The sequence below is a fragment of the Aplidium turbinatum genome, chromosome 10, assembly GCF_918807975.1.
Source record: "Aplidium turbinatum chromosome 10, kaAplTurb1.1, whole genome shotgun sequence".
NCBI lineage: Eukaryota > Metazoa > Chordata > Ascidiacea > Aplousobranchia > Polyclinidae > Aplidium > Aplidium turbinatum.
In genome coordinates this window covers 16,309,944-16,321,270 of record NC_137481.1, presented here as the reverse complement: position 1 = coordinate 16,321,270, position 11,327 = coordinate 16,309,944, and the positions used below count along the sequence as shown (strand labels likewise).

At 39.8% G+C, this 11,327-nt stretch overlaps 1 protein-coding gene across 1 annotated transcript; it reads left to right on the top strand.

Annotated features, from left to right (window-relative positions):
• The first annotated feature begins 5,750 nt into the window (after positions 1–5,750).
• Positions 5,751–6,374, top strand: LOC145779006 (zinc finger MYM-type protein 1-like). Its single transcript, XM_082590588.1, has one exon. It carries the CDS (start codon positions 5,751–5,753, stop codon positions 6,372–6,374), a length of 624 nt encoding a protein of 207 aa, XP_082446714.1.
• Positions 6,375–11,327: the final 4,953 nt, after the last annotated feature.

Here is an 11,327-nt window from a genome sequence, read left to right as displayed (position 1 = left end):
AAATTGCTGCATTTCGAAACGAAACGAGGAAAAGTGATTTTACTTTAAAACAAAAAGAAATAGCCTACTTTGGAAATCAAAATATGTTTCCAATCAGGGCCGGATTTAGCTGATGGGGGGCCCGGGGCACTTTTAAATCGGGGGGCCCCCGTGCAAAAACCATCTCTACGTCTACAGTAGCATCAGTCCAGTAGGCTACTACACAGCATTTTACAGAAAATTTAAAGGCTAAAAGAAAAAAAATAACACAAAATCACATTTTTTTCCACTTAGGGGGGCCCTTCAAAAGTCGGGGGGTCCGGGGCAACTGCCCCCCTAAATCCGGGCCTGTTTTCAATAGCTTTAAACTCCACTTTGACAAGACTGCTGCGATTATTACTAATCTTATGAACTGCATATTCACGACGTGTCTGCACAATTTCCTTTTCCGCGTGATTACCGGTTTTGTTGTATTATATTGAATTAACGTTAGTGTGTGTTACGAGAGAAGCTTGAAACGGGCGGAAATGATCAAGGAAGATTCTCATCCCTCAGGTTTATTTCACAATGTCTATTTTTTGTTAGTTCAACGTACAACAACGTTGAGTCAGTGCAAGATTAGTTCATTTTTGTTTGATTTATAGCTTAGCATTGAATACAGGATGTAGTTTGACATCAAAGCAGAGTCACGGGATGGCGTGATTGAATTTAGACTCTCGCAACATGCCCAAATAAACTGGTGATCATCTACATTATGGGTCACTGCATTACAGGTGCAGATTCGTTCGTTTTTTCTGTTAGGTTTCTCGAGTAAAACATTTGATCTACTTGTTTGCAAAACAATGTCACATAAAGAGATATACTTATTACATATAAGAGTCTGCAACATGCTATTCCTCCTCTCAGAACCACCAATTAGTAGCCTAAGGGAAGGCTACCTTACTGGTATTGGTTACGACTTGCAAAGTTATTTGGTCACTTTGGAGTCGTATGGTCTTTTACAAAACGACATGACTTGACAATTTTAGCAGTGTTGCGAGTTGGCCTGAGACAAATTCTTTGCCGCTTTTTGCAAAAGTAACATTTGAGCGGTTGTAAATCTATATCGGTAGGCTATTTGAATTTGGTATTTATAGGCTACACGTCATTATTTATTTCGGGAAGTGTTGCGGTTGGGGAACATATCCACGATGTACGCACATTTGTTACCACTAATAAACCATACCACTTTCTATATAGGCTAACAACACCATCGATAGCATTTTTGATGATTTTGCTTTCAGCTGATCACGAATGAAGCTTCTATGTGGGAAACGTGGCAGTAAGGATCCCGGTAAGCCTTTCTTTATAGTAAAACAAGCAAGGATTCAAAGCAGATTGAACAGTCGGTTAAAAGCTTACCCAAGACTCACAAAAAGTACAAGAGCTTTGGAAAATATTACCTGTAATTTGATAGTTATTAATAAATTTAAATATATTTTTTTCTTTTGACATAACTGTATCAGCATATTCAATTAGGATATGCATATTTTACATTTTTATAAAATTACGCGTTGCATTAAGTTCAGTATGATGACAGCTGGCTTGGGGGTGAGTGGTCCTTTGTCATCAAGCCGACACTATTCATGGGCCTGGAATAGCTAAGTTATAACTTTGTACGATGCAATAAATAGCTGGCATCGTACGACGTAGGCAAAACTATAGCCTAAGTGTGTTGCCGAATTATTTTCTTCACCATTTGTCACCAACTTATGTTTTGTGATGGTCTACATTGGCTGTAAGAGAAAGAATAAGTAGCCTAGCCTGTTATAGGTCGGGGGCGAAGACAAGCAAATCTATATCAAGATATATTTAAAGTTTCTTTGCAAACTTTGCTAACATGTGTTGCAAAAATCATGCATTTTGATCAAACATAGAATAGGTTCCGTTATATATAGGCCTAGTCTACACTTTTCTTTCCAGTACAGGAACCTTAGTTCTTTCACCGACTATGACGCGTGGTAGCCTTATTGCGTAAGCAAGCAATAGTGGATTCAACCACCCAAAAAACTGGGCGGAGCCGAGCAGATAAAGTTATGAAGAAATAGTTTGTATTAGAAACTTTGACAATTGTCGGTTTTACTGCTTTGAAAGCATACAGTTTATTGTTCGTTAATATTTAACTGGTTGAACCAACTGGTCGTTTCATGAACCAAGTATGTTTTATAAGTCTTTCAAAAGTTCTACCTTATTTTTGGCTCTGACAGCCATATTTCATAGTCAAGTTGATCTGGCAAACAATTTGAACTTTCACTTTTCAATTGCAGCATACTTTTAAGCAATTGGACCTGATACTTATTTTCAGTATGGTGGTACAAACCTTCGCTTGAAAAGTTTCAAAAATTAATATAGCGAACAATAGGCGGATGTCAACAAACAAAGGAAACGTAAACAGTAAGCAGTATGTGGCCTTAATTCAAAGTCAAATGTGCAGTTGATCAATTAATTATTATCTCACGAGAGAAAATAACATAGGCTAGTAATTTTTAAATAATACTGTTGTTTGCGCAGTGGGCTATGGTTAGTGATCACAAACATTTCATTGAAACAAAAAATCGAACGGTGAGCCTGCCTGTACAAGATATGCCCTAAATGCTTTTTTATTGATTTATAGAATTGATATCGATAAAACCATACAACACACAAAATAAAAACTGTGCACATATGCGATGGCACAACGATCACCAAAAGCTATTTCATTCAACCCACTTTGCATCGTTCGAGTCTGAGGTCATCATGCTACTGTTCCTGCATCGTGCATTGCCTATCGTTGCTGTGAAAGATTGTGTCAACCAAGGTTACTAATTTACATTTCAGAATGTATAACAAACACTTAACAAACTGAAAGTAGGGTAAAAGTTGTGGATGTGGGCATGTTGATACAACAGGTTGTCCAAATACATCATTTTGGCGCAAGTACAGAGAACACAATACGGTATTGACAAGTTGATTGAAGCTATATTTGCCTCTCTCTTTTGTTTTTCCGACTGTGACATTAGTCGTAAAATCTAATGTAGCAATGGCCTCCAGGCACGCCAGGTTTTATAGATAATAATTAACAACTTTGAAAAAACTGCTTATTAAAAGGGCGTAAGCTAACAACGACTGTCGTGATGTCATTGTCAAGCAATATTTTGAAACGGTTAGAAGTAAGATTGTAAAGCTACCTATTTGTCACCATCTCTTTTCTCAACAGTTAGTAATGTCAATCGTCTAGAGATATTGAGAAATTCACATTTTGAAGCATTTTCACATTCACATCAGCCTAGCCTACAGTTTAATTCACTCATATATGAACAAACGTTTACATTCTTATTCAAACCATGTCCAATTCGAGACACAGCCAAACTTAATACAAAAATTTGAGTTGGCGTCCTGAGTGAAAACTTATTGGGGCTAATTGAATGAGGAACACGATGACAGAACGTTGTACCTTTTCACAACTTCACAATGTTACTACAAAGACCTATCTTGCTCTTTAAATTTACTGATTTGTCGGAACAATAAATCAAATGCAAACAGCTAATATAATTATGTTAACTATTCACTTTTTCAACTGTAAAATTTCAACAAGGGACCACTTCTTATGTAAGATCATCGTCTGCTTTGCGATACATTTATGGTCTGGTTGTAGACTTTAGAACAGGGGTCACCAAACTTTTTTTCTCTGAGGGTCGGATTGCTGCGAGATTAACAGCTGCGGGCCGGATGCCAACTGCGGAAAGATATACAACTATTTAGAATCTCCATTGACTTGAACCGAGCACAATAAATAACAAAGTCACCGGTGGAATAGCAAAGTTGTGATGAAAATCGAAAGGTTGCTGGAAAAGTTATCCCCTGCTGTGTTACGCCACAGGGCACCGTGCTCTTGAAAAAACATTAGGCTACATTTTTCCAAATTTGGCCTAGACTGTCCCCATTTGCCTAATGATAAAAATAGAATACCAACATGTAGGCTGCCTGGTGGAAAAATGTACAAATTCAACATGCAACAACGAACTACAAGAACGAACAATTTTAACAGTCTCTATTACACAAAAAGGCAAAGCCAAAGACAGTAATTGCTAATGCCAAAGGAAACACATGTACAGAAATTATAACTGTGTCTTCTATTACCGGTGTTATGGAAAAAGTATTATTATAAAAAAAATTCTTATTTTACTTTTAGAATCTATAATAGTTTGTAGTACCGTACTTCAAATAATTTGTGATAGGCACAGGCAACTAATACTGATATTTGCCAGAATTGTTTCATGAGAAGAAACAATATGGAAAAATCATTAGCAGGTTGCGTGTAGCTCAACAGCAACGTCAGTCCTTTACAAAAAATTTGGTAACTTTTTTGTAGTTGTAGTACAGCTGTTATTTCCGCAGCACGTGGCGGGCCGGATGAAATCAGCTCGCGGGCCGGAATATTTAGGGGGCCCGGATTTAAAAGATTCCCCGAGACTTTAAACATTATCAAGATTTTAATATAATCAGATCTAAAGGAATTGCCATCAGAGGTTAAAACAGCCACTTCTGCCGTAGATGGTAAAGTACCGGGCCCTCTTCCGGGTATAGTGATTTTCCTAACCACGATTTTTTTTTTAAAACACGAAATGTTTTTCTTCACCCACTCTTTAATTCTGAATATATATATTTGTTAGTGGTTATCACTTCTAGCTACTTGCGTCTACTTTACAAAGAATTAATTTCAGCCGAAAACTTTAAACATACCGACGAAGATCGTGATTGAGAGCAAGGATTTCGCGGTTTACGGAGAATTCCCTTGGGTGAAATAATAATTTGATTTATTTACCTGAAACAGACCGCCCAGGATAAGTCTCGCTTGCGCAGGCGGAGTTCTGTTTATCTTTTAGTTATATGAATTCCAGCATGACGGAAGTCAGTTTGTTTATATTAAGTTACACTACAAAATGCAATTTGACGTTTTGCAGGCGCGCAATAATTGACGTTCATTTCAAAAGGCGGTCTTCTTATTTTTGACCTGGTTCACACAGCCATCGTTAACTACATCTTGCGATGCCTATACAGGTCAAGTAGCATACCGTGCAAGGGCGTCCGCAGGTTTTCGGTTAGGGGGGGTCAAGGTGGGTTCAACGCTATATATCATCGCCAAGTATTCACCAATTTTGGAGCCTGTCACCCAAGCCCTTCAGTCCAACTGAACATGTTAGGTGTCAAGAAGCACATTGACGAACTCGTATCAATGTTTTGTGATCATCGGCAAAATGCAGAAACACTTTTTGCAGAAAACATTTATACAGCGGCATTGAAGTCAGCTGTACAAAGAATAGCCCACAACAAAAAGGCCCTTATCATCATCCTCCAGGAGACCCACTGCCACAGCGCAGACAGGCTAGTGATTCCAAATTACTCACTAGCTGGATCAATCCTAAGCAGGACCACACGGCTTAGCCACATTTGTCCACGAGAAGCTGAACTGGAGACTGGTTGAACAATCCCCTTCAACCGGAGTCGGTTGCTTCCATTCCAACATGCACAAGTGGGGTCTGGCTCCCTCATCGGCCTGCGAATGCGGTGCAGAGGAACAAACTGCTGACCATGTCGTTCTCGAATGTCCCATCTACAAGGCACCAAATGGAACGCATGGTATAGCAACGCTGGACGAAGCTGCACTCACCTGGCTCTCCACCACCTGCCCTGAAATTTAATCTAGTCTCAAACGAAAGAAGAAGAAGTCAGCCAAAGAAATCGGTGTCACCATGTCTGTCCCACGGCAATGTGTCCGTCAAGTATTCAGAGCAAATACTGGTGGCACCAGTGAGGAATACTATCGCCGCTCCATTTACGTTCTTTACATGGACTCTTTAATCCAGTCTCTGAAAAGCCGCTTCTCAGAGACGAACATGCCGGCATTCATGTTATACCGACTGCATCCAGCGCAGATGGAGAAAATTGACCGTTCAGACTACAAAGCCCTGGTCAAAACCATACACCAATTCTACAACTTTGACAATTTTCAGCAGGACGCCATGTTGTGGTATGACATAACCATAAAAAGAACATTTCCTCAGTCCGAAGACCAGGAAGAATTGGAATTTGTGGACTTGGTGAAAAATATGGAACTTTTTCCAGCTGTACGTCAAGCGATGATAACATTATTGACCCTCCCCGCCACTACTGGTACGGTAGAAAGATCATTCAGCACAATGAGGCGGGTCAAAACATGGCTCAGATCAACCATGTCTGACGACAGGCTATCCGGGCTGTGTATAATGAGTGTCCACAGAAGCCGAATAAACTCGGACAAAAATTCGTTCATCCAAAAAGTCATCGAAAAATTCGGCAAAGACCCACGTCGACTTCACTTTCTATTCAAGAACTGATTAACTAAACTGGTGGCTGATTGTTCTTTTCTGTATGATTCAATGTTACGAACAACTTCATTGAATTCACGAAATACGAGATGATTTTATCTGAAACTGTGAATTATCCTTCTTCAGATTTATGTGAGATAAAGCCAGTGCCCGCACTAGTAAGGGAACGTTCAAATATTACGTAACGCCTTTTTTCCGAATTTTTGACCCCCCCTCCCCCATGTAACGCCAACGTAACGCTTTTTTTAATCCCCCCCCTCCCCCATGTAATGCTTTTTCACTACGAATTCAGCACAAAAAACTACCATTCCGTACTCGAAAGCGTTACGTAACGTTTTGCTTGAACCCCCTCCCCCCCGATGTGACGCTAACGTAACGCTTTGCATAAACCCCCCCTCCCCCTCGAAGGCGTTACGTAATATTTGAACGTTCCCTAATGTGGTTTTGAGAGTACAAGAGCTCAAGTTGTCGAATTTTGCGATTAGGCTACGGGTAGCTCGTAGGTAGGCTATCTTCGTAAATTAATAGAGGAAGTGGGATATTCCCGAAGAAGGATGATGATCACAATCGGAGAGCTTGACTAGCCAGTCATCACTCGTATCACCTTCACCCCTTCCCCCCCTTTCAGAAAATTGCCTATTTTTGCATGTTCTCGCTTTTTCATTTTTCATCCAACAATTTTCCAGGGGGGGTCAGCTGACCCCATTTGCCCCTATGTGCAGACCAGGGATGGAGGAACCATTTTAAAAGTAGGTGGGCCCAGAGGCGCAGTAGTCAAAGTCAATCCAACTTCTGGGGAGCGAAGCCCCCCAGATCCCCTATTAAATTCTTGCATTCCTAATATTTCAAATCGTTTCACCAGGAGTCGGCAACCTACGGCATCCCAAGAAAAATCATCTGGCCCGCCGCTTCTTTACAAATTATAATAATATGTGGCCAGGCCAGTGGTTTATTACACTTACAGTATAATCGAATGGTAGAACAAGTACTTTTCATTAATCATTTTAGTAGGCCCACGTCTTTGATTTGCAGCGTTTCTGTTTTAAACACAAAGATCTCAATATAAAGCGCCATTGTGATATACAACATATTATTTTTTGCAAGTTAATGGGTCAAACAAGGAACGGCAAAGTTAATCTACTCAAAAATAGCTTTAAAGCAGAAAATTTCTCTGTTACAAAGGAAAGGCAAACCAATGAATCAAAAAATTCTTTGCTAGCTACAAGGTAGCACAATCAATAGCAAAAGACAAGAAATCGCATAGGCTACGGTAGTGATGGAGAATTTCGGAAAAGGTGTAAGATGGATGTTATTGAAAACATATGTCCAGAGAAAAAAAACAAACTACTTTTCAGATATAGGCCTAAGTCTTTCAACAAGAACAGTATCTCGACGAAAAGAAGAGATATCGGAGAACATGACATCAAGCAAAAAGTTATTGTATATCTACAGTTCTTCGCAATGGCAATAGATGAGAGCACAGACACGACAGATAAGCCTACAGCTGAGCTGGCAGTATTTGTGCGTGCAGTAAACAAATATTTTGATGTTAAAGAAATTGTTCAGCTGATTCCCATCAAGGATATTGCTAGCCGATATTCTGAAGGCATTAGGTTACGTCAACGCCTTGAAATCATGCCTCTGAATCTATCAAAAGTAGTATTAATAGTCTACGGCCCGCCAAGACCATGTGAAGTTTGGCTTTGGCCCGCTGTTAGAAAAAGGTTGCCGACCCCTGGTTTACTCATTGCGTTTTCATAATTGCCTTTTGTGCCAACAGGCACAATTTTCCATTTTTGGGCCGGATTTGGTCAAAAAATTTACAAAATTATTGAATTGCTCTATAGCGCTGTACAAAATGTGGCGATGTAGGCTACACACAAATAAAAAGGCAACAATACACACACAGTTATAATACCACCGGAGAGTAATAATATGCAGCATTATACAGTACGTGCATATGTAATGATAGGCTATCACTGTCCTAACCATGGAGAGCATAGAGAATAATTATATTGTTTGATAGATTGCTCCACCAGTCACACGCAACCACACCCACGCCACACGTGCTACACATCAATAATGGACTCAATAGAAAAGTTTGAAGATTGGATTTCATCATTGCGCTATCAAAGATGATCAAACTACTGTGTATCAAATGAGTGAAGATCTTTTTTGGAACTCCCTCTCTGATTTGCCGTTTTTGCTACTTTTTCAAAAAAATTTGGCTTTCAAAAGTGGGTGGGCCAGGCCCACCCAGAAAATGAAGTAGGTGGGCCCAGGCCCACGAGGCCCACGTGGTTCCTCCATCCCTGGTGCGGACGCCCTTGCAGTAGGGTAGGTGCGGGACCCATGGGACAGATTTTTTTATTTGTTAATAGCTACTCCAACATAAATACTACGTCGTCCATTTTTTCATAGTTTGTAGATCCACAGACTTACAAGTTATGATGTAAAAATTATTGAAATGTTATAATTAGTTATTGAGTTATTCAACATTTTATCAATGTTGTTGGTTGTCCCATGGGTCCCATACCTATGGGACCGATAGGACAGTGTTATGGGACCGATGGGACATATCCAAAATTGCACAAAGAAGTACAAAAAATGATTTTATGAACTGAAATTGGTTATTTACATTAAAAGTGAAAAATCAACATGAAAAGTCAAGTTCCTTCGTCAATGTTCGTAAGCAATTGCAATATCCATGTATAGATTGTCTATACAGACGAAACAATCTCTGAGAAACGTGGAATGCCGCTTAGGCGTGTTGTCATATCAACTGGTTGTGGCAAGGATTATTTTTTCTTTATCTTTTTGAGAAATTGAGGCAACATCCTCATTGTTTGGAAAAACAAATTAAAATGCCTATTTAAAATGCCCTTGTCCCATCGGTCCCGCAATCAACAATTTTGGAAAATATTTTTCTGCTGTCCATGCTGTTGACATCTGAAACTCCATTAGTATCACAAACCTTGCTTCTTATATCACTGATTTAAAACAACTTTATTGTCAATCATTGTTATGTCTGATATTTTCCACAGATTTTTTTTAATCCTATAGCTACAAGTTATTTTAGTGTCTTAAAATTAATATTTTGCCGCCATTGTTTACACAGTTGAGCTAGATCCTACTCTTTTCACGTGCGCAACCTGAGATACATATTTCGTGTCCAAAATCAATATTGCCAAAAACTATTCACTTGAGGGCAAGATATCGCGCTGTCCCTTCGGTCCCCGTGTCCCATCGGTCCCGCACTTCCCCTACGTGTAACTAAAAATGTCCAGTGCTAACTGCGCATAGGCTACATGCTCACTGAAACCGTTTTACACAACTCAAAAGACTAGTCGTCGTTCGTATGAAGCAGAAAGTTTGTGGTCAGCCGAATGGAAGGACTTGGAGCCAACTTTTCGTCAGATCGTCAAGTGTGCGGAGGCCTGTTATTCCATTGGGAGGGGAATAGGTGGGACACCAAAAGACTGGTCTTGAAGCGTTTTAAAAAATTTGTTGTGCGGTAGGCTATTTTTTATTGAACTTTATCACTGTCATATTGAGTGTGTTGCAATTAGCCAAACCTATTGGGAACAGCTTTTTGCCAAAGCATTTAGCCTGCCCTGTAGCTCATAGGCTCTGACTAGGCGTGGATAGGCAGCATGTAATTTACTACAAAAGCAATTGCGCGTCATAGCCTATATTTAATTAAACGTTAGTTAAAGAACTGAAGGGTGCAAAACATTTTCTGAATATGTTGAAAAGCTGACGCTAGACATTTGTCACACACAAGGACATGGGAAACAGCTGACTCGATGATTGTTATAGGCTTTGGCTGCTTCCTCTCTGTTGTAAATTATTTTGTGCTGTTTTTTTCCTGTTGACTATTATCCTTAGGCCTTGGTAGGCTACCTTGTACGTTGTACCGCAGTCTACTTTTCTCTCAGCAGAAGAAATAAAAGTTTATCCCTCTAGATTTGATACAGCTTTGTCAGTATGACCGTGGATAAAGTTTTGTGGGAAACTGTGACTAGCAAAACAGGAAACAATGCAAAGATCTACCGCATAGGCTACGTTCCAACTGCCAGTGGCGTTTACAGGTGTCTGAGAAGTAGTTTTGACTTTTAGGCCTTGGTCTGGGATAATTTTTTGAACCAAGGGCATTTGATCACGTTTCTCAAAAAAAAAACGAGAGAAACATGTAACTTTTTTTCATAATTGCTAGGTCAATTTTCTGCATTTAGCCTACTTGATTATAGGCTAAACGGTGGCTTATCAGTTGTTTTTTTTGTTATCATTTGTGCTGTTTACATGCGAAGAAGGCTTACTATCGGTGGTTCACCGCAAAGTCCACAAACAAATCGACTAATTTAGCTTGGTGATTTATCACTTCACTGACATGCGCAACTTCCACCCAGGGGCGCCGGAACGATTTTTGACTAGGGGGGCAGGATTATGGAAAAGAGCACTTTTGTGGCGAAAAGGCCAATTTTTTTTAGTCTTTAAATTTTTTTTAAATATAACATATAGCGATAATGTTCATGTATCAGCTCATTATCGAGTAGCCTAATGATATAGGTGTCCGTCGTCCGGTATGCAAAGAACAATGGCACGGAAGGGCATCACGCTATGTTATAATGATGTAACCTACTGTGATATAGAATTTTGTGTCGTGAATATTATTTTGAGGCAAAATGAAAGATTATACAATTATGTAATTAGGCTAAAATCGAATAGCAGAAATTGTTATAACTTATTGCAAAATGTGCAGTAGCTTACATGACCTCAAAAGGGCACCATTGCCCCTCCTGCCCCCCCCATCCACACAAAAATTGAGGGCAGGGGGGCATCCGCCCCCCCGTTTCCGGCGCCCCTGCTTCCACCAAATATAAGTGATGTTTAGCTAGTGAAAGCGATACCTCGGATTACGTAAAAGTTGTTCCTGATGATTTCGAGGTGACAGAATAAAAC